The sequence below is a fragment of the Microcaecilia unicolor genome, chromosome 5, assembly GCF_901765095.1.
Source record: "Microcaecilia unicolor chromosome 5, aMicUni1.1, whole genome shotgun sequence".
NCBI classification, from domain to species: domain Eukaryota; kingdom Metazoa; phylum Chordata; class Amphibia; order Gymnophiona; family Siphonopidae; genus Microcaecilia; species Microcaecilia unicolor.
In genome coordinates, this window is record NC_044035.1 from 101,992,599 (window position 1) to 102,019,729 (window position 27,131).

Genomic DNA, 27,131 nt, shown 5'->3' on the forward strand with positions numbered 1-27,131 from the left:
GGCTGATTCTCCAACCTGGTGGAAGAGGTGGTGGAACAAATGGGTGGAGAAAGAAGAGACACCAGAGGGCTTTAATGAAGGAAAGGGTGAGCAGCTGGGAGAAGGGCGGGGCGAGGAGAATATGGATTGGGCTCCTGAGGAGAGAGAGGAGGAGGATGGACCTTGCCCTATGGAGTTAACTGAACCGGAGAGCGCTCTAGAGGAGCCGATGGACTTTTCAGCTCTGGCTCAGCGAAAGCCAAGAGAGTAGCGTGGCCAAGCCGGGTCAAGCGGGAGGAGGTCAGGTAGGAGTTTGACTGACCAAGAGGGTGGGACCCTAGGCTTTGAGCCCGTGCAAAGCCATTACTGAACTGTGTTTTGAAAGCCTAGCTGAACTGAGCTGTGTTTTAAAGCTTGGCTAAAAGTGAACTGTGTTTTGAAAGCCTAGCTGAACGGAGCTGTGTTTTAAAGCTTGGCTAAAAGTGAACTGTGTTTTGAAAGCCTAGCTGAACTGAGCTATGTGTTTTAAAGCTTGGCTAAAAGTGAACTGTGTTTTGAAAGCCTAGCTGAACTGAGCTGTGTTTAAAGCCTGGCTCAAATTGAACTATGTTTTTTTTGAAAGCCTGGCTGGACTGAGTTGTGTTTAAAAGCTTGGCTAAAATTGAACTGTGATTTGAAAGCCTGACTTGACTGAGCTGGGGTTAAAGAAACAAGGCTGAATTGCGCAGTGTGTTTTTTTTTCTTTTTCCTGCTACTCTCCAGGGGACCTGGAGAGAAAGCAGCGGTTGAAGCCTACCCTGTGTAGCATTATTTGGTGTTTTGGGAGAAGCAATTGAGAGAAGGAGGGACGTTCCTCCTATTCAATAAAAAGCTTCATTATATTTGTTTTTGAGAAAAAAGGGGAGCCATACAGGAGTGTGTTTTTCTTTTGGTTGGTTTGTTTTTTTCTTGGAAGAGCTGCATCCCCCAGGAGAAAAGAGGATCCGCTTTACAATGTATAGAAAAAACAACCCCGTGCTTCTGAATCTGGATTATTAAACTTCTGTATGGATGAAAGCTCAATTCATTTTAAACTGTCCTCCCAACTAATCAGATCTACAGCTTATGCTGGCCCAAGGCAGTACAAAAAATTAGACTTTTTGCTTTGAAGTAGATTTTGCATGTAGTAGATGTCCATAGAATTGGTTATTTGAAATTAATATCCACCAGCCATAAGAATAAAACTTTTATATGGAAATATAAAACGTTCTTACTAAATATTTGCTTTTACATATATTTTGCAATATTGCATATTGCTTTGTGATGTTTTCATTCATTTCTGGTGCAGAAACCTGAGGGAAGAGTGCATGATGGGATGTGCATGATGGAGAGAAATCTCAGGATGAGGGAGCCTAAGGATTTCAGGGTAGGAAAACAGTATGATAAGGCAGTGATCACAGTAGAAAGGATGCTGGGGTCTACAGCGAAAGGCATAACCATGAGGAAAAAAAAAAGAGAGCTGATAATAGGTCATTGGTGAGGCCTTACCTAGAATACTGTTACCAGTATATATATATATATATATATATATATATATATATATATATATATATATATATATATATATATATACACATACACACACACATCAGAAAAGGTGCCAGCTGATAAGGTTCATTAAAAATATAATTTGCACCTCAATATGAAATCTCGTGGAGGAATTATGCTAATAAAGGCTCTGCTTCAACAAGAAGGCCATTTGCCACCTCTTCTAGAAGCAAAAGCTTCTAGTTCAGTTACACACACAAGGGGCACAGGCTATTGTAATGCACCTAAAGGGCACCAAAACATTTGCCAGTATTGCTACTGGGAGATTCCTGTCTACACTGATGGCTACAGCTGTCATCAGCTAGTTGGCCACCTTATTCTAAATCACTAACTTTAGGGCCTTTACGCTCAAATGTTTCCTTATATACCTCAACACCACATATACCATCAGTTCGGCATCTCCAGGATCAAAATATGTCTTTTTAAGTAAATAATTATTTTTTGGTATAATATCAACAAATAGCAAAAATGTACATATGAAGAAATAGCGAAGATACTTACCTGTAGCAGGTATTCTCCGAGGACAGCAGGCTGATTGTTCTCACATATGTGGGTCGACGTCCGTGTTGGCCCAGGAACCGGCATTTTGCCAGCAAAATAAAAACAAAGTTTTGCTAGAGTCTTCTAACGCATGAATCGCACGCACCGCGCATGCGCAGACAACTTCCCGCCCATTGCATGAGCGTGCTTCTTCAGCTTAATCAAAAAGCATAGAAACAACAGGGATCCAAGATGGCCAACAGATAGGACGCTGAGATTATAGCTCCCCAAACAGAGATAGAATTTTGCTATATGAACCCGTTGTTGATAACAGTTTACCTCTGTGTTTGTGGAATGCCGAAGAGAAAGGGGAAGCTGAGGGGACCTCTTCCTCCCAAGGTTGAAACCCCCTCCCTTCATCAAACATCTATCTCAGCATTCCTGGCTTCTACTCCGACAGACGCTTCCGCTGCCGGTGCTGGGGAGAGCACTGGCTTGGAGAGTGCTTTATCACTCAGTCCAGCTGGCCCTTTAACTCCTCCGTTCCCGAAACCGACCGGAGCAGTGCAGGAGAAAACAAATCTTTCTTCTCTGAAGGAGAGGCAAACTCCGGATAAGAACACTGAGGTGCGGGAGGCAATGGAGGAAGCCCAAATTTCTCAGGCAGAAGGGGCGGTCCGGACACAAGAATTTAGTGTTTTACAAGCTGAAACTGCTTTACTTCTGGCAGGGACACAGCCCCTAATAAGACCTGCCAAGATTTCACTGGAGACAATTTGGACAGCAATCATTATAAACCAACTATATATATATATATATATATATATATATATATATACTGTCTAAGTACTTCCTAAATCATTTGGTAATGTCTCCTTTATGCAGACCTCTTCTCATGGTGATGTTTTATATGATTATATTATGTTTTTAATATTGTTTCCATTTTTTTAATTTTATGTTTTCGTTACTATATATTTTATTATTAGACCCCTGAGGCAGGCATTGTTGATGCCGAAACATGGCCCGTGTTGGGTCATTCACTAATAAAGGACTCCTGTTGTCTCAGTCTTGAAGGCCCAGTTGTGCTTTTCTTTGTATGCTGTATTACCCTCTCTATTTGCTCTAGGTTGTGGAATGTCCACATTGACTCTGGTTAGAAATGTAATGCTCTTGTTCTCTTTTGTTACATCATCATCATCATCATCAGTCACATTACTAGTTTGAGCACCCAGATTGGTTGCCTACTTCCTAGGTACCAGTGGAGCCCATGTGAATCCAAATGCAGGAGAGGGTATGTCCTACATGGGGCTCATGTTAACAATGCAAACCCCACTGTGCCTTTCCAAATACCCAGAGCCTGCTTGGTACAGATTATGCCCATTTGGACACAGAGGCATAGCCAAGTTTTGACATCAGGGGGAGCAGACTTTTGCAAAATAGGCACCAGTACGAGGCTGAAGTGCCAGGAGTGAGGAGAGGCATATGCGGTCGGTGATTCAGCTGTTTGGGGAGGCTAAGGTGGGGTGGGCCTATAATGTGGTTGGGACAGGGCTAACTAAAATCCTTATCATGAGGGCAGCACCCATGTCAGCAGTAAAGGAACAGCAAGGGCACTTTTGAACACAGCAATGAAAGACACCTTCACTGTGCCTCTGGTGCAACTGCACCAGCTATTTTCCCCCTAGTATCTCTACTGCTGATGGTATTATGCACACTAAATACACTTCAGGGAATTATGTGCTGAAAATATTCAAATAATGTATCACAATAATACAAATTATTAAACAGAATAGTACTTGTAGCATTCTGGAAATATATGCAGGTACTTTAACACTTGGCTGCCAGTCAGTCCTAGCTCCCCAGTCCAGCATCTTCCTGTTGGCTACTTGAACAGAAATCCTTTGGTTACTGGCAAACATAAAATGATTTGCCTATCAAATTTTTGGGTAAATTGCCAAATGACCACCAGGCTTTAGACCTGCTGGTCTTTAGTTTATGTCAGAGGGGGTGTGACCAAAAAAGCAGTAGCCGCACATGCTGGAAAATGGTTACAAGTGCTTTTACTTTGTTTTTAGAGTTGATAGTGCTGCCTACTGCTGACAAACTTGAGAAATGATGCAAAAGGATGATTGGGAGAGGAGGGGAAAGAGAGACCTGTGAGAGGAGTGGGTCCAGCATTAGGATAGGTAGGTGCCCTAGCAGCAGGAGAGGTAGGTGCCATTTTTATATGAAATCTGTTTGGGGGAGCAGCCGCAACCTTTGTGCCCCCCTCCCACTACACCTCTGTTTGGAAGTAACTCAGCCTAGTGGAGTGGATGGTGCATATGGGCTGGCTTGTAATCCATGTGTATGCCACATAGGGGGCATATATTGTCATTTGGTAGTGCGTGACCACTTTGTGAGGCTATCATCTCCTGCCTGGCTTTTCCTAATAGATGTTGCCATACACATGATATGTTAAGCACCATTGTTCATTTGTTGTATATCACCGTTTCACCTTTTATTTATCCGTTAGTTTTTGTTTTTTCATTTGATCAATTGGATTTCACAACAACAGAATGAGAGCAATGTGGCTTGTACATTTTCAGCACCACAATTTGTTTATACATACATTTTTTTTTTTTTTTGGTCTGCTCCTTTGTCTACTGATTGCTAAATTTTTGGCTCATTGCCTAAGCTCTGTGGTCCATTTTTGAGCACTATAATTCACATATCTTTATTTATTGTCTCATTGTTTTTTCATTTTCTACCGTTTGTATTTTTCATTGTTCCTTTACAGACTGCTGCATTTTCTGCACGTTATATCGTTTTGTGACATTTATTAATGTTAGTACCAACACCATCATTACACAGGCTTTTTACTAGTGTGTGCGTGCGCGCGCGCACACACACACACACACACACACACACACACACATATATATATATATATATATATATATATATATATATATATATATTACACGCACATACAGATATATTCATATATACACACACACACATACATCTTTAATTCCTTTTAGTCACTGACATTGAGGGATGTATATTTTCACCTAGCTCATGGAGTGTTACATAAGTAAACAATTATCTAAATACCTAGATGACCACTCATGCCTACTTCCCATCCAATCTGCCTTCAGATCAGCCCACAGCATGGAAACCTAATTGTTAGTCCTAACCTCATACATTAGATCACTACTAGCACTGGGCAAGCAAACCATACTGAAGCAATTTGATATCTCCACAACATTCGATTCTGTGGACCACAATCTATAACTAGGAAAGCTGAGCAAAATTGGACTTTTGGAACAGTGTTCAACTGGTTCCCAGAATTCCTGGTTAAAAGGAGCTACTGTGTCCATAAAAACAATGAATTGTCACAATTCTGGGCACCACCTTGTGGGGTGCCTCAGGGCTCCCCACTCTTCTTTAACTGTTTATATCATCTCTTGGAAATATCAGACTGTTGAAAGACGAACTCCTGCTCTCATACACATCTTCATGCTGATTCCAGGTTGCAGCAACCTGGCAGACACCAGCTCTACACTATCAAACTGCTTAGAACACATTCAGCATTGGGCCACCAAGACCAGACTGAAGTTGAACATGAATAAAACCAACCTACTATGGTTTCACACTCCAAATTTCCAAATCCCAAGTATGATAACCCTACCTACAGGCTTATCCCTACTGGTGAAGAACAACTCAAAAGTTTTAGAAGTGTTTCTGGATTCCACGCTATCCTTCGAACCATAAATCAATCACCTATGGCAAAAGTCATTCTACAAGCTCAAACAGCTCAGATTCTACTTTGACCAATCTGCTTTTGCCCTGCTAGTTCAGTCACTAGTTCGCTCTCACACAGATTACCGTGCCACTCTATATTTAGGCCTTTCCAAAAAAACTCAACTTTATGTAGTACAGCGAGCCATTTTGCAAAGGTGCCCCAAGGGGGCTCTGCTCCTAGCCCCAATGACCACCACTGTAACACTAGGGATTATGGTAGGCCCTGGGGGGGGGGAGGTTGTGGTAAGGACAGGTGGCATTTATGGGGGGGGGGGTGTCTTGTGGCCATGGGTTGGGAGGAGGAGAGGGAGGGGATACAATGCATCGGGGGCTCGGGAGGGGGCTTCAATTTTATTTTTAAGTATGTGAGTCCCAGCCCGATATTCAGCCGGGGCCCAAATAAGCTTAAGTGGGTGAATTTAGGACAGTGAGCATCAGCTGAATATTGCTGGCTCCCGCATAAGCCCTGGTTCCTCCCCAACCCTGACCAGCACACTTTTTAGGGGGCCGGTCAGAGGTGATATTCAACAGCACTGTCCAGTTTAGTGCTGCTGAATATCAGCGGTTAGGTGGGGACAGGCAATTTAAGTGTGTCAGAGCCTCTCCAGCCCGCTTAAATCGCTCTGAAAATCAGCCCCTTTATATTCAGTCTCTCCACTCAACTACAACACCTCTTGAAGTTCAGTACACCAAGCACGAAAATTTTTTCTTCAAATATTTAATTGCTTCATTTTCCTTCAAGTTCATTCCCCTATGTAACTTCCTACCTACTTCAATCTGTCTAGAACCCTCCTATCTTATCTTTAGGAAAAAACTGAAAACCTACTTATTCGACGATACTGACTAATGAGTGCAATACGTAATATATACTTACAGAATATATAGAACCAACAAAATATGTAACATGTCTATGTAGATTGTAAAACTGCTGTATAACTACTTGTGAAACATTCCCAACTCACTAATCTAACCCTAAGGACAACCACTTTACCTAATGTGAACCATAGTGAACCCTTATTAGGGATATGGTGGTATACAAACAATAAATTGATATTGATGGGTACATTTATATATGTGCTTTATATTGTTATTACATAATAAGTATACCATTAGTCCTTTAATACATCTTTGTATTTAATCTGAATAATTCACTATTCATGTGCTGTATGTGTTCACATTTTGAAATGAGATGAGCATTTAGATGTTTATAAGTTGTACATTATCTTTTTATCTTAGAATTCTGAGACAGGCACTTCGCTGGAACACGGTGCAGTGTTTTGTGTTTTACTTCTAGAATAAAGACCATCTCTTTTTGTGAATAGTCTGACTGCATCATCGTTCTTCATTGTGTTTGGAGGGTCTGTATTGCATACACTACTCCTTTGATTCTTATGCCATACACATGATAACATCTTTGAGTGATGTGGCTTGTGACCCTGAATGCAGCCGGGGAGAGAGATGGTTGACATCATGGCAATCTACCTTGTCACAGTTTGGTTACGGATGCAGCAGCAGCATGGGGCTGGATCAGGTGGTTTGACTGAACTGATGTAGGCAAGTGGGGGGGTGTTAATTTATTTTTTAAAAAAAATTATAGCCCACACTTTACAATGTACTAGGTGGGCAACAATAAAAACTTACACAGTGTATGTTCAAGAAAAAGACACAACAAAACATAAAAGACAAAACATAGTCACAAGCATATCATCATTAGGCATTTATTTTTGTCATATATACATATTGTTAACTGTCAGTACATTTACAAAGTTTTTGTAAACAAATAGTCATTTAATAATTCCCAGAGCTGTGGAAAATGGCCACTACTTCATAGATCATGACGCTAACATGTAGCAAATTTAAAACAAATCAGGGAAAATATTTCTTCACTCAACATGTAATTAACTCTGGAATTTGCTGCCAGACAATGTGGTAAAAGCAGTTAGCTTAGCAAGGTTTAAAAAAAGTTTGGACAAGTTCCTAAAAGAAAGGTCCATAAATCATTTTTAAGAGGGACTTGGGAGAATGCAGTGCTTATTCCTGGGATAAGTAGCATAAAATCTGATTTACTCTTTTGGGATCGACCTGAACTGGCCACTTTTGGAAGCAGGATACTGGCTTGATGGACCTTTGGTCTGTCCTAATAGGGCAATGTTTATTTTCTTATGCATACTTACTACTGCATTTTATGTGGTCCTACTTGCTCAGTTATCCAGGCACCAGCAGCAGGGCTGCCGAGAGGGGAGGGGTGGGGGGGAATTCCACAGGCCTGGGTCTCCAAGGGGGTCTCTCTCCTCCTGACCGGACACGAGTGATTACATCCTGACAGGAACAGGAGAGAGAAATCTCCGGGCAGGCAGTTAGCACTGGAGGAAGATGTCTTCTGCTGGCGGGGCCTCAGGATCCCTGCCAACCAAGGTATTTTAATCCTGTTACGGCAGCGGCAGCGATTGGGGGGGGGGGTAGCAGCGATCAGGGGCAGCAGTGGATGATGATTGGGGGGGGGGGCGGCAGCCCTGCCCTGGGCCCAGCGGTGGCAGCCCTGCCCCAGGCCCGGTTCAATCTCTCAGCAGCCCTGACCAGCACTGAACATAAATGGTGCCTGAGCAATATCCAGGTTCACTGCAACTCTACTCCCCAGAACACCCTGGAAGTAACCAGAGAGTATCACAACAGTCAAAACAAATATTCAATGGCACTCTCTGGTCATGTGCCAATGAATATTAGTGTTTAGGCTAGCCAGTGTTATTTCACCAGACAGAAGCCTCTCCTGCCCAATTAAACCACTCTGAATTTCAAATCTAATATTATGATAAAGTTCCATAAACCGATTAAAGTCAGTGCAGAAAATCAGCTAACATCATTTTTTATAATGTGTTTATGTACACAAGTGGAAAGGGAGGGGAGTACATGTACATGTTTATCAAGTAAAAGCTTTTAAAATACATCAACTATCCCATTAATATTCATTCTAGTTTTTAATTCACTGATAATGAAACTGAATGCTAGTATTTAAACAACTATATTACAATAATCCCTCAGAGATGTGTATTGAATATGACATATGAGTGCTTGATATTAGATATAATCTGTTTATCTTAATCTAGGCAAGATCATTAGCAAATGTAGGCCATTACCTAATGTCCAGTTAAAAGTATTTTGTATCTGCATCTAATTCTCTAAATTGTGTTTTTTACTTTGACCTTTAATGTATGGCTGGAAAACTGTTTAACTTCTGGTCTATTGCTCTGAAAGTCATCACTTCCTTACCACATAAAATCAGACTTCTGTTTTGCGATTCACACTGTAGAGAAACATGGGCTAAACTGAGAGCATCAGGTTTGGCATTCAGAGCAAATTGATTAAGCTATTAAATGAAATGATCAGTGAAGATTCTGCGGTAGAAAAAAAAGTTTAAAAAATTAAAATCCGATGAAAAGAACAAGTCTGTAGTTTCACTTTGCACCAGTTCAAGCTAAATTTGACCACTGAGCTCCTATTTAGTCAGCCAGAATAATGGTTCATTTCTCACTAGACAGGAGCTCCCTCATTTACAAGATAAAGGGGAAGACATTTCTTCACATGCCCGTAATATTCTTCACCACTGGGGGCAGCTTTACATAAGACTGCATTCACTGAAACCAAAGCAACAGTCAGAGAGCTTTCAGAATGACCGTATGCAGAAGTGAACAGAGCTTGTTCATTGTGCAGGTTTATCCTGCCTTCTCTGCTCCGCAACAGCTTTCCTGTCTGAACCGGGTGCTATAACTATGACAACTGCCGAGCTATGGAATACCGATGTGAATTCAAATAGCTGACTGTTGCTTACTGGAAAAGATCATGATTTTGTACGGAGAGATTTTTGAAAGTCTGATTCTCTATCTGTAAAAATGCAAAAACGTAATATCCATGAAGATCCTATTACCTAGGAAGATTAGGACGTTTTGCTGCAAATACTGCATTGGGATTTATTTAGTCTGGAAGGGTTCTGCATGGTTGGCAAAGAATAATGTTCCAAAATCTATCCATCTCCCAAGGGGTCCAATTTTTCTTTCTGGATGTCAGCAAGCCTTGACTCACTACTGTGCAGCTGACAGGGGCTGTCATGCTGGTGGCACCCTGAGCAAAAACAAGGGACCTAAAGACGACCTTTGAACAACACAAAGGATGGGTACGTTCTGTCATTTTTATATCTGCATCCTTTAATATAGCACACAGACACACCATATAGAGAGCTTATGTTTTAGCTATTTTTCTCATATCCTATACTTGTTTTGTGATGATTAATATGTCAGTGGGTAATCAATTCAGTATATGTAGTTTCTTCTAGCATACTAAAGAGAGGTTTCAAAATATCAGAAAAAATGAATGTTAAGTTCACACTTTTCTAATTAAAATGCATCTACTGGCATGACACAGAAAAAAAAAACCTGCCTTATTAATTGGGGGGGATAACTTTTCAAAGCTGTTTTTATTTCCAGGTTTCAATGTAATTAGGCTACTGAGCGGATCAGCTGTAGCACTGGTAATAGCCCCTACTGTATTACTGACAATGCTTTCTACTGCTGAACGAGGATGCCCTAAGGGCTGTAGGTGTGAAGGCAAAATGGTGTATTGTGAATCTCAAAAATTACAAGAGATACCTTCAAGTATATCAGCTGGTTGTATAGGTTTATCCCTTCGGTATAACAGTCTGCAAAAACTCAGATATAATCAATTTAAAGGTTTGAACCAGCTCACCTGGCTGTACCTTGACCATAACCATATCAGCAATATCGATGAAAATGCTTTTAATGGAATACGTAGACTAAAAGAGTTGATCCTCAGTTCCAACAGAATTTCCTATTTTATCAACAATACCTTCAGACCTGTGACAAATCTGCGGAACCTGGATCTATCGTATAATCAGCTGCAGTCTTTGGGAGCTGAGCAATTCAGAGGCTTGAGAAAGCTGCAGAGTTTACATTTACGATCTAATGCTCTCAGAACAATCCCTGTGCGAATCTTTCAAGATTGCCGCAACCTGGAACTTTTGGACCTAGGATATAATCGTATCCGGAGCTTAGCAAGAAATGTCTTTGCTGGCATGATCAGGTTAAAAGAACTTCACCTGGAACACAATCAATTTTCCAAGCTCAATCTGGCACTTTTCCCACGGCTGGTTAGTCTTCAGAACCTGTATTTACAGTGGAATAAATCAGTCTGATAGGACAAACCATGTCTTGGACCTGGAGCTCATTGCAAAGGCTAGATTTGTCCGGCAACGAAATAGAAGCTTTTAGTGGACCCAGTGTGTTTCAGTGTGTGCCCAATTTGCAACGGCTCAATTTGGATTCCAACAAGCTCACGTTTATTGGGCAGGAAATTTTGGACTCCTGGATTTCTCTCAGTGACATCAGCCTCACAGGCAACATTTGGGAATGCAGTCGAAATATTTGCTCCTTGGTAAACTGGCTGAAAAGTTTTAAAGGGCTGAGGGAAAACACAATTATCTGTGCAAGCCCCAAAGAACTGCAAGGAGTGAACGTGATTGATGCAGTGAAAAACTACAGCATTTGTGGAAAAAGTACAACGGAAAGGGCTGAATTAACAAAAGCTGGCCCGAAGCCAACATTGAAACCAAAACCCACAAGGCCTAAACATGACAGCAAGCCCTCCCTGCCCCCTACCGTTGGAACCACAGAATCCAGTTCAGAGCCTGAGCATGACATAGAGCATATCTCCTTCCATAAAATCATAGCAGGGAGCGTGGCCCTCTTCTTGTCTGTTCTGGTGATCCTGCTCGTAATCTATGTCTCATGGAAGCGTTACCCTGCCAGCATAAAACAGCTGCAGCAGCGTTCCCTCATGCGAAGGCATAGGAAAAAGAAAAGGCAGTCACTGAAGCAAATGACTCCCACCACCCAGGAGTTTTATGTAGATTACAAACCCACAAACACTGAAACCAGTGAGATGCTGCTGAATGGAACGGGACCCTGCACCTATAACAAGTCAGGCTCCAGAGAGTGTGAGGTATGAACCTTTGTGATAAAATAACATAGATGGGAAACAGTAGTGCTTTATTGAACTCTAGTGATTATAAAGGGAACTTATTTTGCTACTGCCTTAGTGCTTTCATGCCCTTCCTACATTACACTTTACTAAACTTGGTTATTTTCCTCTCATGCATGAGCCTATTCTTTGCAATTTAAAGACAACAACCAATATGAATAGTCTTTGGTTGAATAAAATGTCTACTGTAGACACCCTTTAATAGTATAATACCGTTATTTCACTTTGTTTCTGCCATAAACCTTAGTTTGACATTTTCACCCACATCTGTTGCCAGGTTCTCTGGAAAGTGGATTTGAGGTTGCATTGCATCATTTTAAAATACTAGGGGTTACCACTGCATTTTTGCTAAATAGCGTATGCCTGTGAATTATTTGGCTCCATAGAATGAAAAATGCAATCATTTTCAAAATGCACTGTTAAATGGTTTTATAATGGTCTCATACTGAGCTCTGTAAGGAAATCGACTGCTGTCATCCAGTGAGTTTAAAACATCCATGAAATAAAGGATTAATGAAGCATGCAAGAAAAGGTAGCATATACAAACTTTTGTTCTGTTGTGCTAGCAATCAGGGTAAGGTTTGCAGAGTTTAAGAGTACATGCCTATACTATTTGAGATCTTTTAATCTGATCTCAGACAGTTGGGTAGGTTTTAGTATTTTAAAATTCTCCTGAAACACACAGCCTCCTATCAAAGAACTAGTCAGGCTCAGGTCATCTACTGAGATGCAAAAAATATTTTGATGCTATCAGAGGCACTCATAAACGTCCTTTAATAAAGTCAAGACTATTTTCTGCATACTTTTCTTTTGGATGCTAATTAACATTTCTAATATTTGGCCCTCCAATGTATATTCTTATATATATATCAGCTGTTTCCATTAGGTGGCTATTGTAGCTTTCCATGCATGGTAAATAAAACAGTTTACCTCTTAAATATTCAAAAGCTACAGTAAGAAACCAGATTGAAACAGTAAAGAGCAAAGCCCTGGTTAATGTTGAAAACAAGATCCCTTCAGTATGCAATACATACATAAGGGTTCCTTCCTGTGAAATCTATGAAAGGATTTCTACTCATTTTTTTTTTTTTTAAATCCTCTGACAATTCAGTGACTCCTAGGTATTGCTTAATGCACAGTCATCCACCAGTGTGCTATGGATAGCAAGCCCTGACATTTGTTCATAATCCAGGTATATAGGTATTAAAGAAACTAGTCAAAGTTTTACACTTCCACAGCATTGCACTTTATATTAAAGGGCTTAAACTAGTTTTGCTCCAGATTATCATCCCCCAGCATTTTCAGTTGTGTAAGCAATGAAACAAAGCTTTAATAACAGAGCCCCCATACTATTTGTTTTGAATTAGCCTTAGAAGCTCTGCCTTTCAAATAGTGACTGTGAAATCTGTATGCAATCTCATAAACTGCATTGTTGGTTTAATTCCTTTGGGGAAGCTGTATATCTTTGTTCAAACAGGAATACATGTTTTTGTTTAAAAGATGGTTCTTTTGTAGTAAATTACAGAAAGAAAATGAGTTTCTGGATTTTTCAAATTTTAATTTCAGATAAATGGAAATACATGACATGATCTTATAATGTGTAGGTAAGGCATAAAACCTGGTGGACAGCATCTGAAGAAATTGCTAATAATTCACATTTTATGTTTAACTGTAATGCAGTGTTGATAATTTAACAATCAAAGAGTAAAATGGAATAGAGAATTTTGGTATACTCAGCTCTTGCACTGGCACCATACAACATACAATGATGGCAGTCTTTACAACCTGTTAGTATTAGTTTCAATATGGCAGCTTAGGCAGATGTTAAATTGTAATGCCATAATGCAGCATTACAGCTTATTTAAAGAAAAAAAACATCAAAACATTCTACAAGGAAACATTAGATTTGGTCTGCTTTTTTCCAAACGCTTTGCATTTGAAATAAATTATACAAATGAAAAAGGGGTGCTACTGATTTTTTGGGTTGTGTACATGTCAGAAATTTTTGTTTTCATTCTCTAAGTTAAACAGAGGAAAATAGATTTCATATGAAGCATACTTTTCCCATTTTCTTTTGCAAGCTCCCTACTATTCTTTTGGCTCACCTATTCATTGAAGATAGATTTAATATGCACATCTAAGCCTGAAGATTTTCAAAATGAAAAAAAAAAAAAAAAGAAATCCACCTGTTGTAGCCCATTGTGCTACACTCAAACAATGTATGGAGAGGTTTTTTTTGTTTTTCAAGAATGTTATGCATACTATCACCTATATTTAAAGTTTGTTCCTGCCATTTATGTACCTGTAGAATCAACTGCAAACTAAACTTATGATAAGTCATACTCATCTGGAATGAAAAATCTACTCGAAATTTTTTTGGGGTGTGTGTGGGGGGGGGGTGGTAGGGGAGAAGATTCAGCTCATGCCTTTTTCAATTGTTGCTCATGATGAATTACATTCAGGTACAGTAGGTATTTTTCAGTCTTAAATAAGTAGATGAAAAACTGTCATCTAATCTTGCTGTCTCTAGAAACATTAGTAACAAATCCATTGCCAAACACTTCCACTATACTTAGTTAAAATGGTAATAAAAAATTACAGCAATGACTATGTAAGGATGTCAGGGACAAGATCATACACCTGCACAAGGCTGGAATGGGCTACAAAACCATCAGTAAGACGCTGGGCGAGAAGGAGACAACTGTTGGTGCCATAGTAAGAAAATGGAAGAAGTACAAAATGACTGTCAATCGACAAAGATCTGGGGCTCCACGCAAAATCTCACCTCGTGGGGTATCCTTGATCATGAGGAAGGTTAGAAATCAGCCTACAACTACAAGGGGGGAACTTGTCAATGATCTCAAGGCACTGGACCACTGTCACCACGAAAACCATTGGTAACACATTACGACATAACGGATTGCAATCCTGCAGTGCCCGCAAGGACCCCCGCTCCGGAAGGCACATGTGACGGCCCGTCTGAAGTTTGCCAGTGAACACCTGGATGATGCCGAGAGTGATTGGGAGAAGGTGCTGTGGTCAGATGAGACAAAAATTGAGCTCTTTGGCATGAACTCAACTCGCCGTGTTTGGAGGAAGAGAAATGCTGCCTTATTATAGGTAAAGCATGAATTCAGGAAAAAATGGGAAAATTTAAAATTATATTTGTGTATATTTAAACCTGTTCATGTCTTTTGTTCTGCCAGAGGTTTCTTCATTATAACAGGATCTGAGTCTAATCTGTGATGATCTCACGGTTAAGCCATACTGTGTGAATTCAATTAGATTCATGAATCAAACTTCTCCTTCCAGCGTTGAGTGGAATTGAGAGAGGTGCTTAAGCACTTTGCTCCAGAACAATGAATAATCACATACTGGTTCTATGCATTATGTTTTTAAATAAAGTTGCAAGATCTGAAGAATTCTAAACTTGCATATAGATGCTCTTTCATTGGCATCATTTGAAATTCTGAGATCCTCTTTTGACACAGCTATGTTTTGAAATTCTTGCTCATCATGATTGGGTTGCCTTCATGATGGGGGGGGGGGGGGAGGGGAGAAGATGCTCAATAAGGCATCCCTGATGCAAACTGCATCAAATTGGTTCCTTTAAAATGTTCAAAATGTACAAAAGAAAAATGGAAGACTTACCCAGTCAGTGGTATGATAGCTTTTTGCAATTTAAATACATGTAATAATACCATCTCACAGAAAAATTGGAGATGAGCTGCCAGTCAATCAAGCAAACCAATTGGCTTACATTCCTTTGGTTTAACAGCATTGAACATCTGTTCTTAGTTCTCATTACTTTAACAAATATTAATGATTCACTTCAGCAAAGTTAGTTATATGCCATTTTTTGGGCACGTTAGCAAAACAAAAGAAACGGTAGAAAGTTTTTTCAGACAAAGGGCGCTAAATTGTTACATAATGATAGATAAATGTTCTTCAAGGTCTAGGATTGTGGTATAACAAAGGTGACTGCTAGCTTATTATGATAATTAGGTATGTGCATTCATTAGTGCATATTCATTTTGTTAGTGTGCTTTAAAAAAATTAACAGAGTTACTCATGTGACCTAATGTGTTTGTATGCGCTAATGTATGCGACGTGCATTATTTTACTACAGGTCCCGATTTATGCAGTGGAACCTAACTACTAACGACTGTGTTAAATTTTGTAATTATGGTGCATTAACAGAAGAAATGAATGTGAGAACATGGCACCTATTAGAGGGCATGTCCAACATTTCTTTTACAGGTCACACGTTAAAATGTCAGGTACCACTCAGTATCCTGGTTACAGTTAGTGTGCACTCACATAGCACTTCCTATTTAGGAGGCGCTGTGAACCCACACTAACTGCAAAATTGTCAGTTAGCACATAATAGTTGCCACACACTAACTGTAATATACTCTCCACACCTTTTCTCCACCCATGCCCCACCTAGTTTCACCCTCTAACACAAAATGCCTTTTAACACACTTGTTAGCGATTGCTATTAGTAAAAATAATGCAAAAGTGATTACACCATTAGTACGGTAGCAGATAATGCTTGATGATTTGTATTTTAATTGTCTAATGCACTTTACTAATAAAGCCTCTATGCACATTAATCCCCGAATTCTATATAGTGTGACTTGAGTTGCAAGCGTAAATGCGATTGTATTCTGGATTTGTAAACATTACTTAATTAGCTTAACAAGCCATCCAGCACCGATAAGTGAAATTAACGAGCAATTATTGACACTAATTGGCATTAATTAGAATTTATACACACAAATGTCTTGTGTATTATATTGTGAGCCACATTGAACTTGAATTCTGTTCGAGATAATGTGTGATAGAAATGTCATAATAAATAAATAAAGTGATGTGTGTAAATTCTAATACACGGATCTGAAAAGGGGGCATGGCCATGGGCAGGTCATAGGCATTCCTAGAATTTATGCACACTGTTATAGGATATGCCCATTCCATGTATAATTTAGGCATCGGCAATTACACAAGGTTTTCATTAGCGTACATGGCGTGCCTAAATATAGTAATAGAAAATTGGTGTTGTGCATATTCTATAAACAGTACCTAAATTTAGATGCAGTTTATGGAATACACCTAGGCGAATTACTTTTTGGCAACAATTTTTTAGGTGTGATAAATAGAATCTAGTCCTGTGTTAGCATATGGTAACATGATAGTACATGTTAGTAACTCTAGTTAGTGTGCACGAAAACTTGGTTAACCAATGTAATAAAACACGATTTCTATGCATCAAAGGTTTCTAATGTGCATCAAACATTTTGCTTTTAACATGGACTTTTGAAACTGAAAATAAATATCCAGAAATTATGGAAAAAAGCCAAAAATCTGAAAAGAAAACAAAATTGTTTTCCCTACGCACATCAATAATGCTAACTACCCCCCCTTTTTTTTTACAAAGCCGCGTTAGAGGCTGGTGGTGCAGTAATGCCAACACAGCCAAGTGAATGGGCTGTGTCGGTATTGTTGTGCAGCTTTGTAAAAGGGAGGGGGTAATGATTTTCTCTTTAAATATTCTTTATTAAAGTTAACAAAAAACTATTAATATGTTCTAGACAAGTATCATTTGTTTCAGACATCAGAACTTTCTTAAGCTCAGGTGTTAGCGTTGTGATCAAACTATGTGCTCTACACTAAGAAAAGACTCAACCAATCACTTTGATAGACTAAAATGATTTTGGAAAGGTTTCAATCTGTCTATATACAGTATATTTATTTGATTAGGTTGTTCTTCAACTCATGTTCAGATGTGGATTTTGTAAGCATTATGAATCTTGGCATATTTCTAGAATTTTTCCTTCACCACTGTTCTATAACAAGACACTTACTCACGGAGTCTTACTTGCTTAGAGGGTGCCAAAAGGGAGCCTATTTTAAAAGGAAATAGCTGTCTACTTTCATTTATAGAATACTAACATAACTGGGTATACATGTGTATATATGCAGTTAGGTACAAGCACTTATGCCAGTCATAGACCTCGTGTAAATGCTCGTGCCTAAATGCCATAGATGTGTGTAACTTATTGTATTCTATAAATTGTGTGTGGAAGTGTATTTCCTACCTATACTCTACCCAAACTTCACTCATTTGTATGTTAATTTGTCAAATACATGCTAAGTAAGATATGTACATATTTACAGAATAGTGCTTAGGTGGATTTTTGGCATTTATGCATAGATGTGTACATTGGAGCCGACTCTGTGGGTGCTGTGGGTGCTTGAGCACCCCCAATATTGAGAAAATTCCTTATATGTATCCAGGGAGGGGTCATTTCCATTGGGCTTAGCACCCCCAATAAATTTGAAAAGTTGTCTCCTATGCATGTGTATGCATACATGTATATACGTTGGTATTTGGCATGTAAATGGTGCCCACTTTATAGAATTATCCCCTTTCCCCTGGATTGTATAAATGGCACTTTAAATTGTGTATACAATGTGATTAACGAGCCAATTAGTGCTGATAACTGGGTGCTAACAATTATCTATGCTAATTTGCATCAATTAAAATTTAGGCACGTATATATATGTGCCCCGATCCGTACATCAATATTACGCATGGTTCCAAAAAGGTGGCTTGGCTATGTAGGATCATGGGTTGATCAGTGGTGTTCTCACAATTTATGAGCACTGTTATAGAATAAGGGGGATCCGTGCCTAATTTAGGCATGGGGATTTACAGTAGGGTTCCATTGGTATAAATAATCGCACATAAAAGTAGTCACGGTTCCTGGAGCTATTGTAAAAATGGTGCCTAATTTTGAGCACTGTTTATAGAATAATGCTAAGAGCTTTTTTTGTGTGCTGATCTCTAAGCATCATTAACTGAATCCAGCCCTCCCTTAGTGTATTACCTTGGAACTATTAACCTAAATCTGTTTTTTAGAACAAGAAATTAAGGGCCCTCTTTACTAAGGTGCGTTAGCATTTTTAATGTGCCTACAATTAGTGTGCACACTAACTGTGTAGGCGCCTATAGGGATAGTGTAGGCACATACACGGTTAACACACATAGTTAATGTGCGTTGAAAACGCTAATGCACCTATAATGCAGCTTAGTAAACAGGGCCTTAAGTATTACATAAAAGTGGTAAGTCACTAGGGATAGGCCTATGTCACTGTCAAATTGTGCCAATTGCAGGCATGAACCCGTACTGCTCATTTTTGTTTATTTAATTTCTAAGCCATTTCCAAAATAGGAGGTTCTACATGGACTACAATACATTAAACATAAAATATAAGCCATAAAGGATGAAATTAACTCAGTAGAAAATACAAATAGCATATTAGAATGTTAATTAAATGATTTAAAAAAAACTATTAATCAAAAGTGACATTGCAATACAAATAATACAATCATGTTCTAACAAAAGTTTAAAAATGACTGCAAATTAATTAAAAGCTAAAGAGAACATCCAGGCTTTTGCAGAACTTTCTACAACAAGTAGTTTCTTATTGTCCACAATTTCTTTGGGATAGAGTTACACAGGCAGGGCCCTAATCTTTTTTAGTGAAGGAATGTCCAGGAGAATTGGGATGTCTAATGTGCTGTCTTTTGTTGAAAGACTGCAGTGTTATAAAAATAGTATATAGGATCAACATGCTGATAGATAAAGGAGTGAAAACCATATAGGTGACACATCTAAAAGTGGTAAGTGCCATTCATGCAAAATTGACATCAGAGTGCGCCAAAAACTGGAAATGTGCTCAGCAGTATTTTATAACAGCAAACCAGGCTCATGTATGTGCCTTGAAAGGGGGCATGTTTGGGGTAGTGATGGAAGGGAAAGGGAAACGGGACTTGATATACCACTTTTCTGAGGTTTTTGCAACTACATTCAAAGTGGTTTACATATATTCAGGTGCTTATTTTGTACCAGGGGCAATGGAGGGTTAAGTGACTTGCCCAGAGTCACAAGGAGCTGCAGTGGGAATTGCACTCAGTTCCCCAGCATCAAAGTCCACTGTACTAACCACTAGGCTACTCCTCCACTCAAGGGGAGGAGTAGCCTAGTAGAAGTAGCAGTATGTGGGAAAGGGATGAGAAGGGGGCATAGCATGTGGCATGGTTATCGACTCTGGGCACCTGCTCACATAAGGTGGCCTGTTCTGCCATGTAGGCAAGGATTTGGTTACCATGGGCCCGATATTCCGCTGGTAGAGGGCAGCGCATTTGATGTCCACTGCCAACATTAAACCTAGATATTCAATGCTGAGTCATTTCCTACGACTGCCTTTGAACATGCAGGTTTATTTGGGCCACTAAAATGTTAACTGGCTATGCCGATATTCAGCACTAACCAGTTAACTTTTTAGCAGTCAAAGATAAGCCTGCTATGTAAGTGGCCTATTTTGACTGCTCAACATAGCTGGTTTGGTGCTGAATATCCATGTCTAACCGGCTATGTTGCACAATATAATTGGTTAGCCACTAATCAGTATATTCTGTGGGAGATAACCAGTTATTGCCTGCTGAATATCCATGGTTAGGCACCTAAACACTATTTAACTGGCCAGGAGCCATTCCTGGACAGTTAAATAGTTTTGAATATTGAGGGTGTATATGTGTTCAGGGTCCAAAGGATATGTCTTTCCTGTGTGCTGATGGTCCAGTCTATACGTGGATATTTTCCCAGGAATGGCAATGTACACCCATAGAAATGCAATGTTGCAGTTGTTTATAGGATCTCACATGCCATTTTATTAGCCCTAACAATTGTAGCTACATTTATTGCACTGGGAAAATGACATCGCAGGGCTTATGTACATTGTGCAAGGGCTTCCATCTCCCGGGCTGTTAGGGTTGCTCACAAAGGATAAACAGCAGGCAGGGGAGCCAGATTGTTTACCTGTCTCATTTTAATTGATTTGGGTTGCAATGGGGATGGACTCTTTGAGAACATACATAGCAGTGAGCACATCAATTTCAAAGGCTAATGTTAATTTAATCTTTGCACACAGCCATGTAATGGTTCCCACCTTTTTATTTGCCAATTAAATATTTCCTTTAGTAATAGCAGTATGTCCTGTGTGTCATTAGGTCTGGATGATTGGGTAGAGCAGGGTGTTCAGTGGTTGTTAGCTTGGGACCCAGTTCACAAAGCTGATATATGTGCAACGTGGAATACTGGGGACTGTGGTAAGTGCTGGGGTTACAATGATGCAATGGTAAGGCCTTACATGTTCAATGTGGAGTGGACTCACAGTACAGATAACATCTGACCATGTTCTTGTGTCATGATATGGCTGGTGCTTTGACATATTATATTTTATAAACTACTAAATTCCAAAAGGTCTAAAGTGGTATGCAATAAATTTGCATGTAACATACTCACCCGGATTCTATATAGCATGACTTAAGTTGTGTGCAAAAATCCAGTCATATTCAGGATTTGCCCACACAATTGCATTAACATGCCAATCAGTGTCAATAATTTCCATTAAACAAGCAATTATTGACACTAATTGGCATTAAATAGTATTTTCACACAGAACTAAGCGTATTCTATAATGTGATGTGTGTAAATTCTCTAGATTATCGGATGGAGTTCAGCAGGCTTGGAAGACCTGATTTGTTTGGGTGTCTTGGGTTTGAGGTTTTTGTTTTCTCTGTTGGGTAACAAGGGGAGCTTGGAGGGAATGAATTACTACTCAATTTGTAGAATTTTTTTAACTGTTAGCAATGCTGGATGTCCTGTTTAAATGTTTTATTATATTGTTTGATTGGAGATATAGTGCATACATGAACAAGAATATCATATCTTTGCTATTTGGGTGGATGTGAGATTTTTTAACTGCTAGCAATGCTAGATGTCCTATATATTTGTTCCTACATTGCTCAATTGCACCTACGATACTATTCTTGATATATATATATATATATATATATATATATATATAAGCTTTCTTTGCTATTTGGGTGTGTGTGTGTTTGGAGGGTGAATGAATTGTGTGTGGGGAACAGTGTGAGTGGGTTCTGTTATGCTATACTGTTGTCTTGCAGACTTTGGCTTCAGAAATTGTTTGCTTGTATTTTCATTGGGACGTTGGTGGGTACAGCCTCATGGGGTTTCTGCCATTGCGGGTGTGGTGGACAGGGGGTGGTGAGGGGAGAGGGGTCATGGGCTTTAGCTTGGTATCATGAGATTGCTAATCCTATTGTGCACCATGTTCTGCAGATGTGGTGAATGGTGATTTGTAGTGTTTTGGAGGACAGGTGGCTGTCTTGGGTGACTCCTTTTCCTTGCTCCTGGGGGGGGGGGTGATGTGCCTCAACTGAAGTGGCTTTGGCTTCCTGGGAGACTACAGAGTTGGTTTTCCCCATACAGTTCAATGTCAGTGGCCCTCCTTAAATCTTTTGCCCTGTTGTGTTCTGAGTTTGCCTTAACCAAGTCTGACTTTTACTTGTATTTGCGTATTAGACACTGTCTTCAATTTTATATAAAGCTGTGGTGTCTTGTAAAATCATCCTTTGGAGGGTCTCTGGTTGCAGCCTGGATTCTCTAGAGGTTTAATATCTGCACTTTATAAGATAATTTGAGACTACGGATTCTCGATGCTCCCATATATGGAAGTATGGTCCTCGGAGCTTGCTCTTACCTTTACTGAACAACAATGACAGGATATTGTGCAGTTATCTCACTCCTTTTCAATATCAACTCAACTTAAACAAAATGCCTTGAAACCTTTGCTGTGATAGTATGTCACTCCCTTACAGCTTCATTGTCAGGGACTAGTTGGCACTCCAGAGTGCTGGAGGAACTGTGGTGTTCCTGGGTCCTTGCTACATATGTGGTAGGAGTGTCCAGTGGTTGTAAAATTTTGGAGGACAGATCTGGGGTTTTGGGACTGTCACTACCTTTTACCCCAGAGGTTGTCTTCTTAATTATTTTTCTTCTGACCTTGACCCCTCCTGCAAGGTCTTGAAATGTGGCATTTATGCTACATGCTTTATGATAGCTATGGAGTGGAAGTCCTATGGACCCTTTTCTTTGGGACCATGGCTTAAGAGGTTTCCATGGAACACCTAACAGCTATTAATTATTATTATTTATTACATTTGTATCCCACGCTTTCCCACTCAAAGCAGGCTCAATGAGGCTTACATAGTAATGGGAAGAACATTATAACAATATAATATAACAAATATAACAGTAATAAAAGAGATAAGTAGGTAAAGATAGGTGATGTGGAAGGGAGGAAGGTGGGAGATTTAGTCTGGAGTAGATGGGTTCATAATATTAGTCTGGGTCATTTGGATAAGCTTGTTTAAATAGATGGGTCTTTAGTGCTTTCCGGAAGGGTAGTCACAGATTGAGCGGATAGGTCTGGGGAGGGTATTCCAGAGTTGGCTGCCCAGGTAGGAGAAGTTGGATCAAAAATACGTTTTGTACTTGAGTAGATAAGCTTGGCCACAAGTGGTTATTTAAATTTATAACCCTGTGGCCTTTTGTTGTTGTTGTTACTGTTTTTGTTTTGGGGGATGGGAAGGGTGGGTTTCTATTGTGCTGTTTGATTCATTGTTACAGTGTTCAGTGTATTTGTTTACATTTATTTCAATAAATGCTAAGTTACAACAAAAATTAAAGAAGAAAAGAACAGTCTAAAGCCTTTTTTTTTTTTTCGAAATGTACAACTTTAAATGTTATAAAGTACAATAAAATGTATCTGTCAAACAAGATTTTCTCCTAGAACAAGCAACTGTAATCAATTTAGCCAAATTTAAAGGTAACTGACTACAAATTATTTTAAATACAAAACATGCCAGTTTAAATGTTGTTCTAGTTCCAAAGGGATGCCAGTGTAGTTTAATAATGGAGTGGCACTTTCCATAATCTTATAAGCATAAATCAATTTAGCTGCAGATTTTGTATAAGTTGAACTTTTCTCACTAATTTAGTTGACATTCCAGAATACAATGAGTTACAATAGTCTAGCTGTGACAATATTAAGCTCTGTATCAAAAGAGCAAAATGATCAGCAAAGAAATAAGACTGAATAAGCTTAAAGATGTTTAAGCTTGAAAAATGCCTTCTAAAACAAATCATTTACCTGAAGTTCAAAAGAAAGGGAGGGATAGTATGCAGCCTCACCCTGCACCTTGATGAAATCTGCAGTATGTCTGCTGTTGGGTTTATGCACCACACAAAATATCAGTCTCTGAACCTGGGTGATGGATATTTTCTGTGTACTGCTACCATCATAGAGGGTACAGAAGTTAACTTGTAACTTTCTCGATGCTCAAGGTCGTATGAACCAGGGCAGAAATGAGCTCCATAAGGGAGTGGCATAATGGATCTGAGTGACCACTTAGCAGAGGGCAGACCTATAGTACATTTGTATTGGCTCATGTCCCCTGGGTTTCTCTCCATTTCTGCTTTAGAGTAGGGTCTGTGTACCAGTGTGACTGCATATGGATATGACAGAGAGAGTGGGAAATCGTTTACTAGAAAACAATACACTTGACAGCTGTGATGACCAATGTCTTTCAACATTTATTTCAAAACAAGCATTTATTTTCAGAGGATATGAGGGGTTATAAGGGGAGGAAGGGGCTGTCCCAGAGAGAGAGGAGAAAGACAGATATTGGAAAGAAACTGGCTGGACTAAGGGGCATGAGAGGAGGACATCTAGATGATGCTAGCATGCTTAATGGCAAATGCCAAATCCACTAGGGTACCCAGCATGTGTCCTAGAATGTCCTTCATCCTCTCATTGTGCTCCTTTTTGCCCCTTAGCCTCTGGTCTAGAGCTTTGTGGCACCTGATAATCTCCTGCACCAATGCAACTAGTGCCCTGTTTCCTACAGTACCTGGAGGGCACAGACTGAGCTGTACCCTCAGATGCCACAGGGGATGTTGCATTTGGTGCATGAGGGGCAGAAGATAAAGTTTGCAGGAGGCCAGGGACCTCCTTGCTGTCAGAAAAAAAAAAAAAAACACCACCTCCTGATTGTTGTCTTTCTGTTCCTGGGTTGGTACAGTAAGGTGGCCAAGGATGGGTGGCCAGGATAGAGGGGTGGAGGAAGTTGTGAAGGACGGTTGTGAAGGAGGAGGTAGAGATGGTGGATTGGCCCAGCAGTCTCTGCCTCAGCTTCATTCTCTAACTCTTCAGCTGGGGTCAGGCTTGTGCCATCTTCTTTAGAGGGTCTGGCAGTGTGCTGGTTGGCAGTGGGGAATGACAAGAAAAGCAGCTGTTGGATCCATGATCCTGTGCTGTGTTATGGGCACTCACTGGGCAGAAATTCCCTAGATACTCAGATGTTTCAATAGAGATGTTCTTGGAGAGACCTTAAGGTATAAGGGCAAGGGGTAGGATAGAAGGTGGGTGTTGAGCAGCTATACAATGCTAACAGCTGCTATGAAGTCTACCAGACATACATGGGTGAGCTGTTTAAATCAGCAGATGGGCTTCCGGGATATTTTCTGGCTAGTGGTAATACTGGTTTGACAATAAGTACCTGATATGAAATGGATTTGGGTACAGGAACCATGGCGCTCTCAGGATATTGGCATCGTCAATGACAGCAGTGCATTGGGGAGAGGCAGGGCATAGGATATGTTGCTCCTCTAAAACATCAGCAATTTCCACGGTCCTGAGAACATTGAGAGGAACTATATTGAAGGAACCCCTCTCCACAGTCAGCATTTTACTCTCTCTCTCCCCACCATAGTCAGCATATCCCTCACTCTCTCCTCCCTTTCCTTTCTTTCCCATATTCAACATCTCCTCATTCTTCTACTGACAAATGGCATGCTGGCACGTTGGATATTGCAATTCCCTTGACAAAGACGGAGGACGAAATGGGTCCCCGTCGGGCCCGCTAGAACTAAGTGCTTTACTTGTGATTTATTATTTTAAAAGCAAAATTAAAAAATTAAAAAAATGCAAGTGTGAATAGAACACAAGTTGAAAATAAGGAGGTTTTTCTGATCTATGATTAAGCAGCTGCCCATTTAGTGGTAAACTGTCTGTTCATTGGCACTGAGCACTAGGGGCTTCTGAGGTCTTTTCCTCCTATATTTTTTGTAATTACCACATAAGTACTGGAAGTACTGGAAGTGGATTAGCACACGCTTTTATTATAAGCATGTGCTAATGTTGCCATTAGTCCACGGCTATTACAGGCATTAGCAAAAATTAGAGCATGAGCACTTACCAACACCTATTTTGTAGGCAGTAAGGTTTCACGTGCTAATCCTGCACTAATTAGTTAGCATGCAGTAATGCAGACACACTTACTGATTAGTGCAGACATGCCCACTCTCCACCCCCTGACACACCCTCTCTGTGGAAAAAAATCAAATGTATTTTTGAGCATGTAGTTTTCACGCTCGCATTGCATAATTACTGCGGGACACCTCAGCGCATCCCACAGTAAGCCTTTTTAAATTGTGGTAAGCATGTGCTAGTTTCTTACCGCAGCTTAGTAAAAGGAACCCTTAACCTTCTATTAGCTATGGTACAAAATTAGATTGTAATTTTGATGGTACAAAATCAGATTGTAAGCCCTCAGGGGCCAGGGAAATACCCACAGTACCTGAATGTAACTCACCTTGAACTATTATTAAAAAAAGAATGAGCTAAACTAAATAAGATCAGAAAATTACCTTCCAACATGGATTTGACCAGTGTTAGTCCACCTATCACCTAGTCACCCTCTTCCCAATTGTGAGGCAAGACTCTTATTATGGGCTGATGAAGATAACAGATTGAACTTTCAAGAGATAGGAACCATAGGTAGACCCTAAAATCCACTTCAGAGGAGCCGGGTCTGTGGGTGCTGTGGGTGCTTGAGCATCCCCAATATTGAGAAAATTCCTTGTATGTGTCCAGGGAGGGGTTATTTCCATTGGGCTTAGCACCCCCAATAATTTTGAAAAGTTGGCTCCTATGCTTCAGATACCAAATAGGAATCTGTATTTACTGAGGTAGCAAGAGTTTCAAAATGCTACGGGAATGTTCCTGCTGCTTTTGCACCATTCAGACCATTCAGACTCTATACAGGGGTATTCAAGATATTCTTTTCCCTCATGACTCCTAATACTGACTCTAAACTCTTCAGACATCCTGTAATTTAGCATAAAAGGATGTCTTACTGGAATTTACTTCTGCTTGCGGCAAGAATCTCTCTCCTGTCTACATATATTCCCTAGAAAAGTTTATGAACCCCCAGGATAATTGGTATGTTAGCACAATTTATATTCAAAATA

At 39.9% G+C, this 27,131-nt stretch overlaps 2 protein-coding genes across 2 annotated transcripts in view; one reads left to right on the plus strand and one right to left on the minus strand.

Moving 5' to 3' along the window:
- Positions 1-27,131, minus strand: part of CTNNA3 (catenin alpha 3) — a 1,864,538-nt gene that overhangs the window by 936,004 nt on the left and 901,403 nt on the right.
- The window catches only part of LRRTM3 (leucine rich repeat transmembrane neuronal 3), a 323,005-nt gene continuing 305,793 nt past the window's right edge, over positions 9,920-27,131 (plus strand). Inside the window, 3 exon segments of the mRNA XM_030203128.1 lie at positions 9,920-10,000; positions 10,311-11,024; positions 11,027-11,841. Coding sequence (XP_030058988.1) covers positions 9,997-10,000; positions 10,311-11,024; positions 11,027-11,841 — 1,533 coding nt within the window. The 5' untranslated portion in view covers positions 9,920-9,996.